Source organism: Aulonocara sp. 'chitande type north' Nkhata Bay, linkage group LG22 (assembly GCF_057382095.1).
Source record: "Aulonocara sp. 'chitande type north' Nkhata Bay isolate Kocher_YH1m ecotype deep benthic linkage group LG22, A_spYH_male_GT1.1, whole genome shotgun sequence".
Classification (NCBI taxonomy): Eukaryota; Metazoa; Chordata; class Actinopteri; order Cichliformes; family Cichlidae; genus Aulonocara; species Aulonocara sp. 'chitande type north' Nkhata Bay.
Window position 1 is genome coordinate 2,536,287 of NC_141364.1, and position 23,279 is coordinate 2,559,565.

At 40.9% G+C, this 23,279-nt stretch overlaps 1 protein-coding gene and 1 long non-coding RNA gene across 3 annotated transcripts; both read left to right on the forward strand.

The window, feature by feature from the left end:
- Positions 1 to 1,342: 1,342 nt before the first annotated feature.
- LOC147303171 (uncharacterized) lies at positions 1,343 to 5,536 on the forward strand. 2 transcript variants are annotated; one of them, XR_015127028.1, is made up of 5 exons: positions 1,343 to 1,406; positions 2,104 to 2,169; positions 2,514 to 2,669; positions 3,122 to 3,214; positions 3,507 to 5,536. It is a non-coding gene; the product is annotated as an uncharacterized LOC147303171 (long non-coding RNA). The 2 variants fall into 2 exon arrangements; XR_015127029.1 differs by having other exon boundaries at positions 1,389 to 1,562.
- A 2,829-nt stretch (positions 5,537 to 8,365) lies between these two features.
- LOC147303172 (CD209 antigen-like protein D) lies at positions 8,366 to 20,175 on the forward strand. The gene is made up of 7 exons (XM_086281377.1): positions 8,366 to 8,510; positions 9,090 to 9,200; positions 16,520 to 16,567; positions 16,690 to 16,743; positions 16,837 to 16,976; positions 19,651 to 19,763; positions 20,043 to 20,175. Exons 1-7 carry the CDS (start codon positions 8,366 to 8,368, stop codon positions 20,173 to 20,175), a joined length of 744 nt encoding a protein of 247 aa, XP_086137503.1.
- The last annotated feature ends 3,104 nt before the right edge of the window (positions 20,176 to 23,279 follow it).

Below are 23,279 nucleotides of genomic sequence, written 5' to 3' on the forward strand. Positions count from 1 at the left end.
TGTTATTTATTTTAACTGTGATAAACAGGATGTGACAACTCATAATGATAACAACTGTACTGCATTAAAACATTCACAGCAGGTGGGATGTCCGGTCTTTAGGTGATGACCTATGAACCCTGCTACTGGGTTCAAACTACTCTGAATTCATCAAGGCTTTTTTTTTTTAACAGATTTTAATGCTTTGTATCTTGTTTAATTTAATCTGAACAAGCCCCTAAAAACAATCAGTGATCACTGTTGGCCTCTCTCGGTTTTTATTACCACTGTTCATTTTAAAGCTCAGTTTTTAAAACTACAGCCCAGCCCATGTAGCAGTGTATTTTTTTTATTTTTTATTTTTTATTTTATTTTATTTTTTTTTTGCCTGTCCCGTTTGGCTCTTTTGCATCAGAATTGTTGTCTAAAGGCAAAGAAAGATGCCCAACGGATTTACTTTACCAAATTGACCATCCCAGCCTTGCCGTAATGGTCCATTTGATTCACCTTTTATTGTTTATTTTATTTTCACTTACTGAATACGGGACAGACTTGACTGGGGGAAAGAAGGGGAGAAAGAAAGAGGGAAAGAGAAACAGCTGAGAAGAGGGACGGGGGAGAAGGGCAAAAGACAAAAACCAACAGAACGGGCAGAGAAAAAAAAATGCATATATCAATCACCTGGATCACCTGCTGAGAAAGAAAAAAGAAAGCAAGCAGAAGAGAACAAGAGTAATAGAATAAACAACATCACAATGATATATGGGAATATGACAGTAAATACTAAATATTAAACATTATTGTGCAGCACATAAGATCAACAGAACACAGTGTGCTTTGAGGTAGGAGCCAAAAAGGGTGTAGTTTGTGGGTGTGATCACCCGTGTGTACACCTGTGAGCATGGACGCGCTTGTTTTTTGTTTTTTTAAAAGGTTCCTTCATGTAATAATCTGCTAGAGGGTGTGGGGGGGCCACAGCCCCGTCCTCCAGGGCGTGAAGCAGGTGTGGAGGAGATCAAAACTCCAGACATCCAGAGGCCCCCAGAACGCAAGAGACCAAGGAAGACCAACACACTCAAAAAAATGAATGAGGTGGATTGTTCAGTGTATATTAATTATTTATTTTCATTTTACTTAAAATATATGTTTTTGTTAAGTTAACATATGTTTTTCTAATCAAGTCTACGTAATTGTGTCTATTATTCAACGTACATAATATTAATGTGTTACTTGATCGCATAACATTTAAGTTAAGTCAATTAGGATCGATATACCTTGTATATCCACAAGGTGGCAGTAATGCAAAAACAGTTGTAATGAAACCGCGCAGAACAAGAAGGTTTCACGGCTTGTGCCTGCTCATGCGCAAGACTTCAAATTTAACTGAAAACGGCTGTTTTGGCGCCAAGCTACTGTTTCTTTGAGAGGTAAGACCACTTTTTTCTTTGACTATGTTGTGTAGTATCTATATGTCCAGCATGGTTATATTTTGCGTTTGTCTTACAAGACATGTTATATCGTTTGCGTGTGCTTGTTTTACATTAGTTTTACTGGGTCCTGGACATGCTTATTTTGTGGACTGTGTAAGAAACATTTTTATTGTTTTTTGTTTTATTAAGGGATTAGCTACAGGGGTTCATGGGGTTATTCTTTCAAGGGGTTATTTTTCCATTTGCTTTCTTGGGATTCCTTTTCTGTAATCCGAGAGTCGGAAATATCGAATAGGATAGCAAGGATAGCATAAAGTGACATTTAAAATCCAAAAAGTCAAGGGCGAAAGCCACTGTGACACCATTGTTCTGCTCTATCAGTAATCTGTATTATGTAAAAATGGTCTGTAAATACAGCATGTTTCCTAGCGGAGTTATACATATCAATGTAGTTATAAATTACAGTTTGTGAAAGTACACACTTAATTTTTTTAATAAAATTATTCAAGACATATGAGTGGACAGACAATGGAGGTCGACAGACCTGGTGATAATTGCTTCTATAGAAAGTTAGCACATGGCAGTGTCAATCTCTTGCTTTTCTTCTGAGTAGTATTTTATTTAGTTGTAATTCAAACAATAATTTGCTTCTTGAAATTAAGGAATTAATTTTTTTCTTCTTTATAAATCTCAGATCCTGCCTTTACCTGCTCCCTCCTATACTGATGTGGTGTATGTGGTATTGCTGAGCTTGTATGTGGTATGTGAACTGTTATACTTTTAAAAACAAAACTGTTTTATAAGTTAAGTTTTCTTTTGTGACCCATCCCATGCCCCTGTTATTTCTTCTCCACATCTGAACCATGGTTGCAGTTCAAGGGCCTGAGGCATGAAATTCTTTTCAGATCAGCTGTGATCAATATTTTTTGGAACTTGATAAATAACAATAAAAGCTGTAATGGCTCCATTAGCATTTTGTGTAAATGTTTGTGTTAAAATTATAGCTTTAATGAGGTCTTACTACATTAGTTTTAGTTTGTATATGTGTACATATAGTATGTATATTTACAGTACAGTATGTTGTGTTTGTTGACATATTTTCAGGTGGAAGCAGAATATGTGAGGATTACTACTGCTGCACATGTTCCAAGGCTTTTTACACAACTTGACCAATACACTGACCAGCTCATAAAAGTCTTCAAGAAAAAAGGAGGCGTTGCAGGGAAGAAAATTAGACAAACTTTGGCCCCAGCCACACAGGTGCGTTATTCTGTTGGTAGCAAAATATTATGGCTAATAAGATCATTTTCAAATTTAAACAGCTAGTGTATGGTAGCTGCACAGTGCACTTACATTTATATTAAGCAAGACAAAGTTTGGTACTCAAAACGTTGGAAAATTTAAATTACCTAAACATATGTAAAATCTGATCCCTTGATTTAGGTTAAACCAGAAGTGAATGTTTTTATGTTATGTTTTGAATGCAAAAAAGATGATGTATTAGTTTGTCTTTACCTCCATTATGGACATATATAATGTGGTGGAAACCCTGCCCAACAGGTTAACTATTCATGTCCATGTGATGATTAGTTGGTCTTGTGTACATGTCTATCTGTGCAGTGGATATGTCATTCATTTTGCGTATAATGTGAGTTTCTGTCATCCTAAAGTATATCTGTTTTCTCTTCCTGTATCTCTGCCACTCTCTACAGAAGGAAACCATTGAAAAGGGGAGGGAGTGTGTCCTCAGGGCACTACCTTTTTACCTGAATGAAGACCCAAGCATCCTCTTCAAAGAATAATTGGTTGGTAATTTTAGTTTAGTTTTTTATCTGTATTAAACCAAATTTTGAATAACTAATGTTGTTGCATGTTGTTGTTGTTGTTGTAATTTGCATGGAACCTGTTTAAATGTTTTGGGAAATCTTCTTGTATACCCAAACTATTTATATTTATCGTTGAATCTGTAGTCTAAAATAGTGGCGCACTGGGGTGCATGTTCCTAATATTGTGTTTACGTCATTAAAGGGTAGCTTTGGCCCTTTTTCTTTCTTTTTTTAAAACTGGATGCCATTTTTCTATGTTTTTGTGTCTAAGCTACAGCTGTTCAGAGGGAGCTGGAACAAATTACCCTTGCTATCTTTACCATCGAAAGAGCTGATGCCAGCACTCCTCCAGCCGATGTGGGTGTAAGCGCCAGACGTCTGCTTTATATTTTTATTTACGATTGAGTTCATGTTTGTTTTATAATTCATAGATTCATTACATAAGTCATCTTTTCAGGATTAATAAATGTGAAAATATATGTGTTTACATAAATTAATTTTAAGTCACTGTTTTGGGATTGGAACCTAAAAGGGGGTACCTCTCACTTTAATTATGTAAGTGCAATAGTAGCATGAAACCCTGTGTGAGAGGGAAGGGGAGGAGCATGGACAGAGAGGTTAGGAGTCTCACGGTTTTCTGACCGTGTGCACAGCTAGTTCTGGATAACTGCTATTTTTTGGAACTTTCATGCTTTTTAGGAAGGAGTTCATTGTTACATCTTCCGTTTGTAATAAATAAACAGTCTTCAAATCATAATGCAACTGGAAGCATTTCTTTTGGAAACCAGGAACACGCGTCAGCCATAGACTCTTCTTTTTTGAACTTGGTTTATTGGAAATTACCCTACAGTGGGTATAACCATCTAGTGTGTCCTGCATGACCTGGAAGACCTGGCCTCTGCATGTGCACTCTTAATGGGTGGGATATATGCACTGAATCTCAGTTAACCTCAAGACTAAAAGCTAAGAGACAATCAAAAGTATTGAGATTTAAAGGATTTAATTGAGAGATGATACTGCACCAGAAATGTTTTAGGGTGGTGTGTATATTAGCGTTCAAGGCATATTGTTATGAGGTGGAAATATGTTCATATTCAGTTTGTGTTACATTGTGTGCATTGTAAAGGTAATTGCAATACATACTAAAATTAAGGGTAAGTTAGGAGGTTGATCTGATATCCTCGTGTTGGTGTTGTTCCCAGATCATCATACTAAATGTTGTTCCAGGATCAACATTGCAAGTGACCAATCAGAATGTTGTGACGTCATACTTTTGCGACTTCGGGAAAAACCGGCGTAAAACAAAAAACTGTACTTAAGCTGCGTGAAACCGCCTCTGTCCGCCGATCAACTGACCCTAACCCTAACCGTAACCCTTTAATAAACAGTAAGCAGAATTGATATTGTCCTTGCAACATTGGAATTTCATAAATGCACGAATGGCTTGGAATAGAATAACGTCACAACAATGTGATTGGTCACTTGCAATGTTGAACCTGGAACAACATTTTCATGATGGTCTGGGAACAACACCAACACGAGGATATCAGATCATCCAAGTTGGGAATGCAGGATGAATGTATATTTTGTGGACTTTTAAAGACGAACAATTGTTTCCATGTTAAAATGTTTCCATCTGAAGTTTTTTGCCCAAACACTGGTAAAATAAATGTTGACAGTGGCGAGTGTTAAATGGTTACTGCTGTGCTGTTGCAAAAAAACTGAACGCTGACAAGCTGTTTTATTGTTAGACCATAATGTTGGCATGTTTTGTTAAAGTTTTATTTGGGATGGTGATGTAATTTTCTTTGATTGCTAATATCAGTGGACTATTTATTATTATTATTATTATTATTATTATTATTATTATTATTGTTGTTGTTGTTACATTTTTTTTTTTTTTTAAATTGTGGCTGTTGAGGTGGACACTTCACTTTGCATTGTTAAAGGAAAGCACTTCATTGGCATTGTGTTACTGGACTGACCCTAAGCAATCATTGCAAATAGCAACTTTGCTATCCATTTTAGACACTAAAAGAAAAAAACACTCACAGACCTTACTAGCATCACATGTGCATAACTCAAGTGTCATCTTATCAATGTGTTATGTGATCTTCAATGCGTTTTTTTTTTTTTCTTCTATTTCTGGTAGATACAGACATTTAATTTAAAGTCTTGATGTTGCATCTGTCTACATACTGTTAATTACTAACCCTAATGAGCTGTTGTGTTTTATTTTGGACTGGGTTTACACAAATGCTCACTGAATGTGTTGGCAATAAAATAAATTTTAAAAAATAAGTTGGATGTACTTAATTCATTTGTGTGGAACCTGTTGACAAAATAGATTTATGTAAAACTAATTAATAAAGCACAAGGTGGCTGAAAATATAATATTTGAATTAATCTAACTTAAATTTAACATTTTACTGCCACAAATAAGAAATGTGTTGAAGTAACTAATCTAAACTATCTAACCTGAAAATATATCATCTTTGTTCATACAACATAACTTGATTTAGTTAGTCTTAAATATGTCTTGTTAATCTTAAGTAGTTTTTTTTAAATTAGATGAACTAAAGATTTTTGCTTTAAACTAACATAATTCAATTTCGTGGAACCTGTTGACAAAATAATTTTAATTAAAGTCAACGTTTCATTTTTTTGAGTGCAGAGGGGCAGCTGCGCCACTGTCCCGGAAAGAGCTGAGGAGAGTCCCAGATGAGGGTTCACCCAGCAGCCGCGGAGCAGAAGCCAGGGGGAGTTGCAGTGACGCGCCCGTGAGCTCCGCCGGCAGCCAGCTGCGCCTGAGTGACCGAGCCCCAGGCCGAGAGGCCGGGGGCACCCCACCTCCCATGTAGCAGTGTATTGATGACTAACCTCGTATTATGGATGGAAGTTTGGTCCGTTTACAGCATCCTGCCATGTCATTGCATTTGTCCCTAACCATCAGTTACTGAGTGGAAAAAGTTGGCATTCATCCTCCAGCTTCACTGTTTTCTATTATGCTAACAGCTGTGTTGCTAGGGACTGTAGCCAACGTAGCACATCATTATATACCAGCTAGCCCGACTTCCGTAACCCTGTTTAGTTTTCTGTCATTCACTTCAGAAGTGATAGCAGAGCTGTACATTCATCAGAACACAGTATATTATTTAATCTTAAACATTTGGAGACTCCCCACATACCACTAGAGGGAGCCCATGTATGGCCAGTGGTACATGTACAACAGTTTGAGCACCACTGTCTTAGATGATACAATGAATATACTGGGCATGTATCTGTTACTTTATGATGTGGGTGTAGTGATTTTTTGTCAATAATCTAAATCTAAACTCTTGATCAAATACAAAATGCACTAATGTAAAGGAATGTACACAGAAAAGATTAATCAGCAGCTTATCTAGGTTCAGATCGCAGAGGGGTCACTTCTTTCAGGTGACACAGAGGTGATACCAAGCCAGCTCAGGATTTCGGTTACGTCCACACTAGCCCGGATAGATTTAAAAACGGCGTTTTTCTCTGAAAATGCTCCGCGTCCACACCAGCGTTTTCAGTGTTTTCACAGAGTTGTGCGTCCATATTGAAACGGCCCAAAACACTTACGTTCCAGTCCTGCACATGTGTGAGACACAAGAAGATTCAAACTGCCTCATTTCTGTCTGCCATTTACTTACCCTCCGGCTCTTTGAAACATCATGGCCATCAATCTATGAAGGAAGCTAATTTCTGCCACATATATGCACAGTCTCACTCTTTCCGTCTGCTCCATTTCAAATCACTCCTCATTCATGAGCAAAGTGACATTCAGTGCCTTTCAGCTCAATGTCGGCGAGTAGAGATTCGTCCACCAGAGCCTCCACCCAGTCAACATGGCTCCAAACAAGATTTCTGTGTTATTAACAACAATAAAAAAATCTAAATTGATAAACCTCCTTTTAGTTTCGCTTTTGTCTTAAATGTACTCTCAGTAAAAGGTCTCCTAATCACAATGTAAAGCAGATTTGAAGCTAGCCCCTCTTTGTCTTTGTGGTTTGCTCTGCTGCTGCTTCCTGTTTGGTTAAACATTGTTTCTGAGGCAACATTTATTAAACACCACTTGACCCAGAAAAACACTGAGCGAAACCCTTTTTTCTTGCCCCTCGAGATGACTGGAAAAAGTTTTTAGGTTTTACAGAGAAATACAGCAGAGTGGTCCTCAATGACAAAAAGCATCCTTGTGTGTGGTTACAAGAAACTGACAGCAGGAAGCATCAAACATTAAACAATAACAAAAACAGGCTCATTCAAAGTATTAGTGATCATTTTAATATGTTAAAACCTAACAAAAAAAAAAGAGTGGCGGGAAGCATGGTTGTCATGGTTTATGCTGCAGGAGGTCTTCTACGTTTAGTGCAGGTAGAAGTTCATAAAAACAAGGAAGTCTGTCTATAAATTGATGATCAAGTATTACAGAGATCCCCAACTTAAGTCCTCAACTTAATAAAATTGCTATTACTGTATTTTTCAGACTATAAGGCGCATTAAGTGAAACCAAACAGGCCTACCTTTATCTATATGATCACGCACTGTCACACTGTTTGATTTGATGTAAAAGCTCGAGTAGGAAAAGTGCCATATGACCTCTGGTTTTTGTGAAGAAAGTGAAATTTTTCAAACTGCATGAGGAAGTAAACACCAATGGCATGAAACACAGATTTAAAATGAGTTGAGGGCATTCTTCAGTTGGCCACTAGCTGAAAGAATCTCCTTTGTCTCACTGAAGCTCTGTTAGACATGTGAGGTGTTCCCGTGTTGGAAAAACTCTGAAATTGGTGTGCTTCTGTCTATTCACAGTATGTACTAATTCAAGACAAAGGTATTCTTGTTTGTACATGTATGTATTTCTGTTAGTTTCAAAGTTCCGTGTTGCAACAGCCAGTAAAAATGACAGAAAAAGTTGTTTTTTTTAATATGACATGTGCTCTCACTCAAAGGTCTGCGAACCACATTGTAAAGTACCAATGAAGTTAGCCTCTCTGTGTTTGTGGTTTGGTCTGCTGCTACTTCCTGTTTGATGCTGATGATTAAAGCCTGCCTGACTGACAGAAACAGACAGTGAAAGCTGCTCAAATACTTTCACCCACCAAGATGTCTGCAGACAGTCAGACTGCAGCCGATTTTAGAGTGAAATACAGCAGAAGGATCGACAGTGATGGACGAGAGCAAGAGCACAGTGAGGTTGAGATGCTAGATGATGGAGAACAACATCCTGATGTTGGGCTGCAGGCAGCTGGTAAGCAGGAAATAAATAAACTATTGTACTATTGCAAGGTCTTGACCTCACAAAACAAAGTGCCTTGAGCCAACTGTTGTTGCGATTCTGCGCTATATAAATAAAACTGAATATGAGGGAATTTAAGTTGGTTTAATATGTTTAAAAACTGTTCAGTCGTCAAAAAATTACAGAAAAGGAGGGAAGTTCCACAAGACTCTTATCTGACAGATCCGAGGCAAAGGTAGAAATATTAAAAACAAGGAAGTCTTCTTAGACACTGTGTGGTGCAAGTGAAACCACAGGAAACAACTCGAGAGTGGTCTTCATGTCTACAGAGCTAATTGTATTTTTAAGCTTATTTTCGACCATACTGACAGATATACTGGCCTTTTTCTGGCCCACATGCTCTAAGAATCACCTAGAAATATTTCTCCTTCTCAAACACTGTTTCTCTGTTTTCTATATGTTAAACAATCTCCTGTAAATATGACACTAACATGATGAACTTGTTCAGCTCATTCTCAAGATGAGTGCAGTCTGATTACGACGTATTAATTAAAATAATACAATAATTAAATCTCAATTTTGTCTCTGTAGAATTAAACATCCAGATGAAGCTTTTAGCTGTGAAAAGAAGATGGTTCAGAGCTTTTGAAGTGAATCTTGGGCTGCTGTATCTTTTGATTCTGTCTGGAATCACCACACGATGTGAGTAATTTTATTAAAATATAGCCTGGTGGATGTAATATTTTACAGATTAGATGTTGATGTAGACTTGCTTTTGTTTGGCTCCTATGCTTATTCATATTTTAGTTAGAAACAGTCACCTGTTCCCCCTCTACACGGGAAATGGGTGATATTTGACACTACTGGTCATATTTGACCAGTAGTGTCAAATATGACCAGTAGTGTTTTATTGTTTATTTATTATTGTTTTCTTTTCTTTTTATTGTTTTTAAATAGAAAGGTCTGCAAGAAGAAGAATGAAAAGGAAAGTTTTCAGCCTTCATTAGTAAAGTAATCAATGCTGATCCCAGATGTAACTTTATTTAAGGCATATGTGATGAAAGCTATGACACAGTTTCTCTATAAGGTAAAACAGTGTTGCCCTTTAAAAAGCATTTCCTGGTTTGTATGCACCGTGAGAGTGAGGTGTGAATGTGTTTTTCCTCTCTCTCTTTAAGAGCTCCTCTTTGGTTGAACAATGAAAAATAATTTATTCTTGCCTCGCAAATTGTTTGATAGTCTAATGGGCTTTACAAATATAAAGAAAAGGGAATTCTCCGTCTAGCGTTCAGCACACTGGAGGTTATCACTCATATTAATCACATTCATTTATAGGCCTGTGTTTCTTTGCATGCTGTCACTTCCTCAAAGCCATTTCCTGTCTGAAACAGATAAGAAACAGAAAGCCAGCACAGATCCAAAAACTGCAGTTCCTTTAATGACCACTAAAGGCTGATTCTGAAAGCGAGTCAGTCCCCACAGACTACCATGTTATGATGAGCACCTTTCCAGCATTAAAAGCATGTTTCCATTCAGGACAAAATGAGTTTTGGTCTCTGAGATTAGTTTCCCTCTTAGTATTTAGTATTTAGTATTTATTTATTTATTGTCATTGTCAAGAACAATGAAATTGCGTTTGGGGCTTCCATACAACCCAAAAAAAAGAAGAAAATAATAAATACCCCTTAAAACCCAAGTGTACATATTTAACCCAGTGTGACTCCAATGCAATAAGACAATCCTTAGCAATAATGTTCGTAGAAATTCAGACAGAGACCTGAGAAACATGACAAAATACAACAATGCAACCCATTCAATATTATTGTACTGTGAGATATGATATCAGATATGATAGTTATCTATTTAAGAAAGAGGGGGGGGGGGGGGGCAGGAGGGGGAAGAGAATAAAGATATGATGCACCAATGCAGACCAGTTCATTGCTATTAAGAAGTTGGATATGGTTATTGTCCGTGAGAGGGGGGCAGAGAGTTCAGGAGCCTCACAGCCTGTGGATACAGGCTGTTGGCCAGTCTGGATGTTCTGGCCTATATAGACCTGTACCTTCTCCCTGAGGGCAGCAGATGGAAAAGGTGGCGCGCAGGGTGATGTTGGTCCTGCAGGATACTGTGCACCCTCCTCAGACAGCGAGTGGGGAAGATATTACTGATCTCTGGCAGACTTGTTCCAATAATTCTGCCAGCTTCTTTCACCACCCGCTGGAGTGCTTGCTGATCGGCCTTGGTGCAGCTGGGGAACCACACTAGAAATCCATACGTCAGAACGCTGCTGATGGCACAGTTGTAGAAGTTCAACATCAGAGATCTGGGAATGTGTGCGCTCCGCAGTCTCCTCAGGTAGTAGAGGCGCTGTTGGGCCTTCCGTACAACTGAGGTGATATGGTTGCCCCAGGACAGGTCCTCGGTCACAGTTACCCCCAAGAATTTAAAACTGCTCACCCTCTCCACCGCCTCACTGCCAATGAAGAGAGGCAGATGGTTGTTATGACCCCTCTTCCGGAAATCTACAATGATCTCCTTGGTCTTTTTGGTGTTTAAGACCAAGTTATTGTCGTGGCACCGTGACTCTAGTTGTTGCACCTCTGTCCTATAGTTTGTCTCATCATTGTTGGATATAAGTCCGAGCACTGTAGTGTCATCTGCAAACTTAACAATGAGATTGGACGCGCAGGAGGAAATACAGTCATGGGTGAAGAGAGTGTATAGCAGAGGGCTCAGAACACACCCCTGAGGGGCACCGGTGTTGACCACAAGGGTGGAAGAGGTGTTCTTACCCACTCTGACACTCTGTCTGCGGTTAGTGAGGAAGTCCACAATCCAGTTGCACAGAGAGGAGTTAAGTCCCAGTTGGTGGAGTTTGGGACGTAGTTTGTATGGCCGGATGGTATTAAAAGCCGAGCTGTAGTCTACAAAGAGGAGCCGTGCATAGGTGTTCCTGTGTTCCAAGTGCTTCAGTAATGTGTGCAGCACTGTGGCGATCGCATCCTCGGTTGACCGGTTCTCCCTGTATGCAAACTGGTGCGAGTCCAGGGATGGTGGAAAAGCAGCTCTGATGTGTTTAATGACCAGTCTCTCCAGGCATTTGGCGGGAATGGGGGTGAGTGCCACAGGTCTGAAATCGTTCAGACATGTGACATTTGACTGTTTTGGGATGGGAACGATGGTTGCTGCTTTGAAACAGGATGGTACCAGTGAACAGGACAACGAGGTGTTATATATAGAGGTGAAGACGTCCGCCAGGTCCGCAGCACAGTCTTTTAGCACCCGGCCCAGCACTCCATCCGGCCCGGCCGCCTTCCTGGTGTTAATGCTCCGGAACACACGCCTCAGCTCATGAGTGCTCAGGACCGGAGCAGGGTCGGTTGAGGGGAGAGGGGACAGGACAGGGTCGGTGTTCTCCCTATCAAAACGGGCATAAAAGAGATTTAGATCCTCAGCCAGAGTAGAACTGTCGGCTGAGGGTGATGGTGTTCTTCTTTTGTAGTCCGTGATAGCCCTGATGCCCTCCCAGACCTGCCTTGGGTTTGTGTTGTTCTCAAACCTGGCCTCGATACGCCTCCTGTGCTGCTGCTTGGCAGTCTTGATGCCTCTTCTCAGGTTGGCCCTGGCAGCACTGTATGCCTCCTGGTCCCCGGATTTGAAAGCGTTGTTCCTTGTTCGAATAAGTTGTTGAACTCCGTGTGTCATCCAGGGTGGATTATTAGGGAACACACGGAATCGTTTCCAAGTTGTTACATTGTCCACACAGAAACAGATGTAGTCCAAGACAGTGGAGGTGTAACTGTCCAATGCGACACGATTGTCAGTGTCCTGCACCTTGAATACATCCCAGTCTGTGCAGTGGAAACAGTCCTGAAGCATCGGAATAGCATCCTGCGGCCATGTTCTCACGGTTTTGGTTGTAATCCCAGTGCTCTTGATCTTTTGTGTGTATATTGGGTGTAGCAGAAGGGAGAGATGGTCTGACAGACCCAGGTGGGGATAAGCCTGGGCTCTGTACGCATTCGCCATGTTGGTGTACACCTGGTCCAACGTTCTATCTCCTCTGGTAGCACACTTCACATTACGGTGGAAATTGTGAAGTACAGATTTCAGGTCCGCGTGGTTAAAATCCCCAGCCGCAATAAAGACACTGTCCGGGTGTGCTACCAGGCTGTTATTGATGCTGCTGCTCAATTGTGCTAACGCTAGCTTAGCATTAGCATCTGGTGGAATGTAAACAGCGCAGATGTAAACGGCAGAAAATTCCCGAGGGAGATAGAATGGACGGCACTTTAACACCAACAGTTCTACCTCTGTACTGCACAGTTTTTCCGTTACCGTGACGTTCGTGCACCAAAGGTTGTTAATATAGATGCACAGCCCCCCGCCAGTCTTCTTACCCGAGTCCGCAGACCTGTCGGCTCGATAGGCGGTGCGGCCTGCTAGATCGATAGCCGCATCGGGAATGGCGCTGTCCAGCCAGGTTTCAGTGAAAATCATGCACGAACAGTTATTAAAAGTCCGTCGAGTGGCGATCTGCAGTCGTATTTCATCCAGTTTGTAACGGATTGAACGGGCGTTGGAGAGGAATATGATCGGGAGTGGTGGTTTAAACGGACTAGTCTTTAGCCGTGCCCACAGGCCTCCCCGCTTGCCTCTCTTCTGCCTCCGCTCGCAACGTCTCCTCCTGCGGCTTGCTGTTGCGGGTAGCCCCGGGGGTTGCTTAACGATCTCCGGGGGGATGAGATACTCGGATGCTAGTTGAAGATCTCCACGGCTTAGTTGTAGTAGATCATCTCTGTTGTATTGAAGTAACCCCAGACTGTGTGAAATAATACACAGTACCACCAAAAGTGCAAAAGTGTAGGAGCTCCGGGCCGCTGCGTCTGTGCGCGCCGCCATCTTGGTTTGACTGATAAATGGCTTTTAGTGGATTCTATTTAAATGCATTTTAAATAGAATTCTCTGATCAGTAATATGAGCTGCTGTGTGGTACAGCCTGACCAACAAGTTTGTTTTGCTGACTGAGCTTCTAGTATTTCATGAGTCTCTTACTTAGCATTGAATGCACTGATTGATTGAGCGGTTAAGAGATGGCCCAGTGTGTGTGACGAGTTATCTACTGCTCTCTCTGTTGTTAGTCCTGTGCATCTTTCATCATGTCAGCTTATTAGTAATCTATGATTGCCAAGCTCTCTCCTCCCTTCATCCATCTACCGCAAAATTTCTGCACTGCCATCAAGAAAGACTTGATTTCTTACCCCTGCTCTTGGCTGGAGTACCAGCTTACCTTTGCCAAGAACCACAACCATCTCACTGGAGAAGGCGCCACTGATGTCGTGGCGAGCGGCTGGTGAGGGTCCTAGACTTTTTACATCTTGGTGTTCCCTGGACCCTGTTGGACCCGGTCCCCTTCACCTGGTGTCAACCTTGGGTATCTGCGGCATCATGCACAGATTTCACCTACTTCTCCCACTGCTGCTTCTACAGACGTGGTGCCCATTAGAATAGGTCTGGTGAATTTAAGGTCCATCGTGAATAAAACTTTTATCCTTAAGGAATGTTTCATGTCCCAGAGTTTGGACCTTCTCAGCGTTACTTAAACACAGACCTCTCCGGGTGAGTCCAGTGTTTTTTCAGAATTATTACCCCACTGTCACTCATACTTTAATACTCTGAGGTCCTTGGGTCATGGAGGAGTTTTGCCGACTGTTTTCTGCAGCTTTGAACCGAGCCTTTTACGAGTTGAGACTCTTCCGTCCGCTGCTGTGCACAGCGATCTATTGGTCACCAAAGTATACAACAAAGATTTTTTGTGGGAATTTTCAGACTTCTTGGATGAAATTATGTCAAAATATGAGCAAGTTTTAATTGTTAGGCGGAGTTAAAATTCACATGTGCTACTCTGGAAAGCCTCTGGTAAAAGACTTCTTAGACTTATTGGACTCCTTTGGCCTCACTCAGTTGGTGAACGGCCCGACCCATGAATGTACCCACACACTGGATCTTGCTTTATCTTAAGGTTTACCCATTTCTAATTTATTCAAACTCTTTGCTCTTGCTCGGTGCTGACATGTTTTTACTCTTCAACGGCTGCTCATGTCTCCACTGTTTTTAATAATTTAGACTTGCAGCCCTCTGTGTCTTCCAGCACTGAGGAGCTTTCCCTGTAATTTAATTCCTTGTGCCGTACGCCATAATACTGTTGTAAATTCTGTGGCTCCAATTAAAACCAAGCGATCAAAGCCCAGATCAGACCCTTGGTTAAGTGATCATACCCGTGCCATCAGATGGGAGTGCAGGAGAAATGAAAGTTGAAGATGGACAAACTGCAAGTCTCTTCTGAGACTGAGAGCTGGTGTTGTTTTCAAAGAGCTGTGGAAACTGCAAGAGCAAAACATTTTTCCGACATCATTGCTGCTAACGCTCACAACCCCCTTGTCCTTTATAATACATTAACACTGCTTTTAATGCCCACGTCCCTCTGAAAGCTTACAGAGAACTCTGATAATTTTGTTAACACGGAGCTTGTATTTCTCTTGCCTCCCATCATCGGTCCATCTTGCTCCCCTGCCTGGCTGTCTTTGATCACTTAGAGCTTATTTCCCTTTCCTCTCTTGGGAAACTGGTTACCAGTATGAAACCAACTGTGATGTTGTTCCTCCACATCTTCTTAAGGTTGTTACTACTGTTGGTCTTTTTATCCTTAATGTCATTAATGGTAATTTGACCTCCAGCCATTTTAAACATGCTGTGGTGCAACCCGTGTTGAAGAAACCTGACATTGACCCTTCTGCTTTGTCTAACTTTGGCTTTTTTTCCCCAAAATCTTGGGAAAGATTGTTTACACCCAGCTGAAGGCCTTCCTGAATGAATGTAAAATTTTGGAAGAGTTCCACTTTGGATTTAAAACAAACCACAGCAGTGAATCTGCTCTTTTAAGGGTTTTTAATAACATATTTTTAGCAATGTTTTCTGGGAACAGAGTTTTCCTTGTCTTTTAAATTTACAGCTGATGACCATAACATTCTCATCTCCAGACTGGAGCAGTGGGTTCAGTTCTGCAATGGTTTAGGTCTGACCTCTCTGACAGGAGTTTCTGTGTCATGATGGACGATCTTACCTCTGGTTCCGCTGCCCTTCCCTGGGGGTTCCTCGGGGTTCCATTCATTGTCCTCTACTGTTCTCTCTGTATTTGCTGCCACTTGGTGCTAGTTTTAGAAAGCATTGTGTTTCATTTATATGCTAATTCCTGTCAAGTCTATTTCCCTTTCAAACACAGTGGTTCTCTTCAGCCTCTCCTTGAGGCTGAAGGGGGTGGATGGCACTGAATTTTCTTAATTTTAATGAAAAAAAGGCAGAGGTCATGCTTTTTAAATCCAGTGCCTCCAGCTGTGTATCCCTGCCTTTGACCTTTCCTCTTTGGCCCCACAGGAAAAATCCAGAATCACCAATTTAGTTGTGAAAATGGAAAGCAGCCTAAAACCTGACTGGCATGTCAATGCTGTGGTTAAGTCCTCCATCTTTCAGTTGAGACGGCTGTAAAGATTAAGCCATCCTGTCTAGATGCCACCTAGAGACAATGCTGCATGATTTTAACAAGAACAAGAGCACATAACCATGGTTTTAGTGTACCTTCACTGGTTCACCGTTCAGTTTTAAATCCATTTTAACATTCCTTTATTTCTTTTTAAGCCTCTTAATGGTTTTAATAGTCTGTATGTGTGCATGATTGTGGAGGTGGAGTGAATGTTCTTGTTGTTCCTTCAAACTCTTCACTCAACACGGTGATTCTGTGATTATCTCAACAAAGCAGACAGGCAGCAGCATCTGCTGCAGACTGATGCAGGTGCAGCCACACTATGTTAGACAGTGATGTCTATCATTGTGCGACTAGTTAGTTCACTTGGTGCATTGAGCAGCATGCAGCTCAGCATGTGTTAGTTCCATTCATGTGATGGGAATAATAAAAACTTCATTGATAAAATGCTTTAAACTTTTCCTGTTTTGTTTGTAACCAGATATTTTAGTCACTTTGGAAAAAGAGCATCTCCAGGCTAATTGTTCAAGTAAGAAATATTTCAAAACAAATATAAATAAATATTCATGAACTAACTTTGCAGTCATTTTTCCTTTTTTATTCCTGTTTTATTTTTATTTTATTATAATTATGTTTGTTCTCAACATGCAGCAAAAATAATTCAACTACAGCAAGAAATCAAGTTGCTAAAGGAGAAGATCAAAGGTAACAAGCTGTTAAAAACTAAAAATCTTTATTACACAACAAAAACTATGAGCAGTAAATAAATACCGCCTTTAAAACATGTTTGACTTTAAGAGAAGTGTCCTGATCGATGGACGAGATTTGGAAGCAGCTGTTACTTTAAATCCACTGAGGCAAAGCACTGGCAAGAGAGCAGGAGAGCCTGTCAGGATAAAGGAGCTGATCTGGTGATGATAAACAGCAAAGAGGAACAGGTGGGTGTGTTTGTTCATGTCTGTGTGATCTTTGATGGAGCTGACAGTCATCTGTTACTTGTGTCTTTGACCTGCTGTCAGTCTGTGACCTGCTTCCTGTCTCCACTCTGATGGATTTCTTTGGTTCTCCTTTTATGTTAGAGACATTCACATTCAAATGCAAAGTTTTTACACAATTTTGAAGCAAAAATTTAAATTACACAGAAATGTTCCAAAATAAAAGCAATCCTCATAATCCTGGCTAAGTTTCTTATTTAATAAAACCAAATAAAATATAATATTAACAGTGATCCCACTGCAACAGTAACTGAGCTTCAAATTCAAATTTAATTTGTCACACACACAACCATACACAGTACGGCATGTGGTGAAATGCTTATTGCTGTGCAATGCCCGACCATTAAATGACAACAAGAATTGACAGTCAGATTTACAGATTACTACAAAATTTTAAGATTTTAAGTTAGGAATTCACAGTAAAAGAATGTGCAAATAATGATTTACGAAAGAAATTATGAATAAAAATAAAAAATAAATTATAAGAAGTGTGCAAATAAACAGAGTGCTGTGGTGATGTATTGTGTGTGAGAGAGTCCAGTCCTACACCTGGTTCAGGGCCCGAATAGCCTGGGAGAAGAAGCTCTTCTTCATTCTCTCTGTTTTGGCCTTAAGGGAGCAGAAGTGCTTCTTAGACCTCAACTCAAAGAGTCCATTGTTGGGATGGGAGAGGTCCATCATAATCTTCCTGGCTTTGGACTTGCACCGCTTGGTGTAGATGGACAGCAGGTCAGGAAGCTCTGATTGAATGATGCGTTCGGCCGAGCGCACCACTCTTTGCAGATCTCGTCTGTCCTGCTTGGTGCTGTTCCCAAACCAGGTGCAGATGTTTGCCGTCAGGACGCTCTCAATGGTGCAGGAGTAAAAGTTCTTGAGCACCTTCAGTGGCAGATGGAAGTCTCTAAGTCTTCTGGGGAAAAAGAGATGCTGGCATTAACACCAGAGTGTTAATGTGACAGGACGATGACGGGTCCCAAGTGATCAACTTTTCAACTTGATGAAAAGCTTAGAGGGAATTATTGTGTTGAATGCTGAACTGTAGTCCATGAACAGCATCCTAACATAATTCCCTCTGCCAGTGTCCAGGTGACTCAGGGATGTGTGGAGCAGATGAACTATGGCATCATCTGTGGAACAATTAGTCCGGTAAGCACACTGAAGTGGGTCGATGGTGGCAGGAAGTGAAGAAGTGATGTGATCTCTCATCAGTCTTTCAAAACACTTCATCACAAGTGAAGTGAAGTCAGTGCTACTGGGCGGTAACCATTGTGGCAAGTGGACTGTTGTTTCTTTGGGACAGTGACAATGATGGACTCTTTGAAGCTCGTGGGAACCATTGCTTGGGCCAGGGAGAGGTTGAAAATGAACATGAACACCAGTGCTAGCAGGTCAACTCAGGCTCTCAGGACCCGACCAGGGACTGCATCTGAACCTGCAGCCTTCCTGGTGTTCACTCTCCTGATAGCTTTCCTCACGGCATGCTCTGTGATGATGAAAGCCTTATCTTCACTGGCGCACTCTGTGCGCACGCAATTTGTTGTTTTAATTGCTGCAGCGTCGAAGCGTGCATAAAATGTGTTCAGCTCAACAGCCAGTGAAACATCGGCATTCATCATAGCATAGCATCTTTATTTATAGCAGCGCTTTACATCCAACAATGTTGGCCAAAGTGCTACAAATAGAAAACAAAGAGAAAACAGTTTAAATTACATATAGAATATCTTAAAAAAGCAATATAATTAATAAGAAACATATTAAGAGACATCAACAAGTCATCATTGAAGAAGCTGGTTGTTTATAGTCCATTATTGTCTGCAGTCTCTGGTGTAGCTGTGACTCTAGTTTCCTGTAGCTCTGCTCTGCCTTTCTGATCGCGCTGCTCATGTTTTAAGACACAGCTTGTATTGCATATTACCGGAGACGAGCCTGTCTTTGTAGGCAGCGGTGCGTGATCGCAGATGTTTTTATCCACCCACGGCTTCTGGTTGGGAAATGTTTGAATGATAGATCCCAAAACCGCTTCTGTAAACATGTTGATGAAACATGTCCCAGTCTGCGTCATCCAGAGCGTCCTGCAGCATGGCCACTGAGTGGTTTGTCCAGTGTGCGAACTCCCCCCTGATTGGTGCTTGCTGCTTTAGCCTTTGTTTGTAAAAAGGCATAAGGAAGATGGGGGCATGGTCTGATTTTCCAAATGCCGGCAGAGGCTGAGCTTTGTAGCAGTCCTTGAACGGAGTGTAGCAGTGATCTAATGTCCTACTGTCCCTGGTAGGGCAGTTGATGTGAGTTGATGTACACAACATCCTGGTGAAGTGCTTGTTGTTGTGTGAGAGTCCGTGTCCGTGTGATGCGGAATATGAAATGTGCAGGCAATGACCACAGGGAATTCCCGAGGGAGATAGAAAGGGCGACATTTAATGATCAAAAGTTCCAGATTGGGTGAGCAAAAGCGTGTGAGTGGGGAAATTCTTTGGGTATTTTTGATTTCTGCACAATGGAAGAACTGAAAAATTTCATCACATTTATTCTTCCTTCTGACATATTCACAAGATGATGTCACTACAACAGAAGTGCTGAATTATGACTGGAGCAAATATTTGTGTCTCTTCCCAAATAGATATTTATCAATGAACTGAACATGAGAGGAGAGTCCTGGACTGGTCTGACAGGCAAACAGACATCAGGAGGATATAAATGGGAATGGGTGGACGGATCAGCGCTGACAGAAAGGTGAGACATTAGTTTGTTTCTATTCCAGAGTTATTATTTAGAAGTGAAACACTGATGTTTTGGAAGATAGATCAGCAATACATGAGCTGAGCTATTTTCCAACAGCCCCACAAACTGAATGTAAAGAAAAGCAGAAATCCTCCTTTGAATGAACAGCTGTGCTTGAACTCTCTTCATCTGCAGTCTGTGATGACGTTCAGTTACAACAAGTCAGTTTGAAGGAATCAGGATTGAAAAAAGTTTACTCCAGTTTAATATCATATTTTATTTCTCTGACAGGTTGTGGGCACCAGCACAGCAGAGTACGAGTTATGATTCCTATGGAGTCTGCTGTGATGATAAAGGGAACTTGAAACAGGCAGTTGAACATTATGTTGGTTACAGCTCGAAGACCTTCATCTGTGAGAAATGAGTTTGGTGCTTTGATGTAAATGTTTGAATAATCCAACCAAAGACACCTCACTATGAAATGTCCTGCATGAGCCTCAGACTCAGCTTACAGTCTTTACTTGTTCATTCTGCATCATATATTGATTACATATATTGTCCCTCTGTGCTCTGTGCTGTACAGTAAGGTTGGAAGTCATCCACACAAAACCTTGAAGTACTTCATTACTCTGTAGTTCCAGCAAATTGTTCTAATAAAAGTCAAAGTGCAGCTTGTCTTTACTTTGCTTTACTTGGTTTATTCATCAGTCTGTTGGTCCTAAAACTTCAGTAAATGTCTTCTTCAGTTTCTCTGAAACAGCTGAAAGTTGCTGCTTCTTACTTTTAGCTACAAATGGGGAATTTTGACAGGAGATTGAAATGAAGAAGAAAAGCAGATTTAACAATTTTCAAATGTGCGAATAACTTATCAATTCTCTTTTATGCTGCATTTGTAAAGTAAGGATAGAGAAGTTGGGGCTAAATGGGATGTTGAATTGTTGACTCCAGGAAACAGAGTTTATGTAGATGAATGTAACCAGGTTCTTTCTCTCAATGTATTTTAGTTGTCCAACTTTAACCTGACATTGTCAGAGCTAAATGTATTAAAGGACTCCTGTTATTCATGTTTTTGATCTGCTGTGTGCTTTATTTCCTGACTTCATTCTGATGGATCATTTCTAAATATGGATCTATTTTTGTACTCTGAATTTTAATGTTTTTCCTTTTGTTTTCTAGATTATTGTATACTAGCAATCCACAAATGTCTCATTTCTAAAGCAAGAAGAAAATGTTTAAGAATGATATATATTCTGATCTAATATTAGAAGCCTTGAATAGGTAGAGGAGGATACAGAGGCAGGCTCATCTTCTTCAGTCCACAGTGCCAAGAGGGAGACAGGTGAGGTGTGGCTGACCACAGTGATGAAGAGGAGCTCGTCTGTGGCTGCAGCGTTCTTCTTCCAAGTTACTCCTCCGAGTAAGTTTTCCTCAGATGATCTTCCAGGTCTTTTATGGGCAAGAGGCACCAGCTCTTCTCTTTGAAAAAAAAATCCAAAGTAGTATGGGCTGCTTCAGAAAAGGGTCCTTGTCCGTTCTTTCTTCTTATGTTGTCGTCTGAGGTGTTCTGCTCTTCGCAGCTTACTAAGTTGTTGCTTTATTTCCTCCTGCAGGGCAGTAAGTCCCTCCCTTTCTGTCTCATTGGCCCCGCTCCACTGTTTCCTCAGTTGTCTTCTCTCTTTCACTAATCTGTCAATTTCCCGCCGTCTCCTGGACTTTAACTGGTTTAAATGGCCTTTCTGCTGTCTCTGAGTCTTGTTTTTTACACCAAACACAATATTACATGTATAATGTGCACTAACAAAACTGCTAAAAATAACAACAACTCAGACATAATGTACAGGACATATACTGTTTATCTATTAATTAAATTTTGCATTTTCTAACCAGCCTGTACTCTCATGTAATACCACTTTGTTCCACAAGAGGCTGCAGTGAGTCAGCATCTAGTCTGCACTGAGCTCACATTTGTATAGTTGTTGTTGTACTACAGCATTAGGTCAGACCACAAGTGTGTTGTTCTTTTACAATAAACAGCAACAATCAGAAAGTGTGTTTGGATTGACAACAACTGTGATGACACATTATAACCTGTTATTAAAGTTCTGCCCCTGCTTTGATCAAATGTGGGTTACTGCTGGTTAGTTAGTGTGACTTCATACAAACCTGTGTGTTACACCAGTGGAAGAAGCTTTTCCTTCATCAGTCTTCTTGTTTCTTACTATAGGGGTGAACAGCTACACTAACACTCTCTGGCTCTATGCTGCCCCCCTGTGGTGGCAGTTTGATTTAATGTTTGTGTGAAATGTTAAAAGATACATGTGAAAGGAAAAGGAGCATTTTGACATTTAAGAAGCTGGAGCTATAGTTATTGTTTAAAATGTTTAAAATTTTCAGCACCACAGAGAGTGAGAAGCAGGTCTGCACTCTGTATCATATCTTTATTCGATGTGGATGTGGATATGGGAGAACAAAACTATACAACCTTGGGTTAGGGTAAAGTCTACAGCACAGTTGTTGTCCCTGTATAATATAGTAGTGAGGATTTGTGGACATGTTAACCACATGGGGTAGCTCAGGTAGTAGAGCGGGTCACCTACTCACCGGAAGGTCGGTGGTTTGATCCCAGGCTGCCTCCTGGCTGCATATCAAATATCCGTGGGCAAGATACTAACCCCATGTTTGCCTACTGGTGGTGGTCAGAGAGCCCGGTGGCGCCAGTATCCAGCAGCCTCGCCTCTGTCAGTGCGCTCCGGGGCAGCTGTGGCTACAATGTAGCTGCCATCACCAGTATGTGTGTGAATTGATGGTTGACTGATTGTAGTGTAAAGCACTTTGGGGTCCTTAGGGACTAAGTAAAGCACTATACAAATACAGGCCATTTACATGATGCTCACTTTTCTGCAATTTTGGACATATGGCAATCATTGCGACAATGTAGGATCAAGTCAGTGAGAACGTCAGTACTGCTGTATGAACATCTGACAATGAATATTCCCTCACTGGTTTTGAGTGGTTACTGGAAGATGATGGCAATTGCTAGCAAAATGATTGGTGAAGTCCGCGTCACAGAGGTGCACAAAGAGCTGACCGCTTGGGTGAAAAGTTACACAAAACTCTGGTTCTGCGCTGCTGAGCTCCACTAAGATCTTTGTGAAGAAGGACAAAGTTCTGGTGGCCCACAGAGTTGTGCAGCCTCAGAAACTCTCAAGCATCCCTATCTGAGTTTTCAGCCCAGGGGCTTCACTAGTCTCCTTAAGGTGAGGTGTTTTGGCTGGGGCACTTCAGATAGTGCCCAAGCCAAAGTCTTGACAGGAATAAAGCCTCATCCACCAGCATTCCAGTAGCTCCTGAGCAGGGATGGATATTGATAAGATTTTCACGATTCCAATTCCATTTTCGATTCTGTGTAACGATTCGATTCTATATCGATTCTTTTTTTTTTTTTTTTTTTTAAAGGACAACACTAAGGTTGATTAGCTTAAAACCTTGTTTTATATCTTCTCTTTGAACAAGATAGAAATTTAGGGG

What these genes read in the sequence shown, in the direction of transcription:
- LOC147303172 (XM_086281377.1), top strand. Translation starts at nt 8,366, where the DNA reads ATGTCTGCAGACAGTCAGACTGCAGCCGATTTTAGAGTGAAATACAGC. An exon ending in TGTTGGGCTGCAGGCAGCTG is followed by an intron (nt 8,511 to 9,089) that starts GTAAGCAGGAAA and finishes TTGTCTCTGTAG; the next exon opens with AATTAAACATCCAGATGAAG. An exon ending in TAAACAGCAAAGAGGAACAG is followed by an intron (nt 16,977 to 19,650) that starts GTGGGTGTGTTT and finishes CTTCCCAAATAG; the next exon opens with ATATTTATCAATGAACTGAA.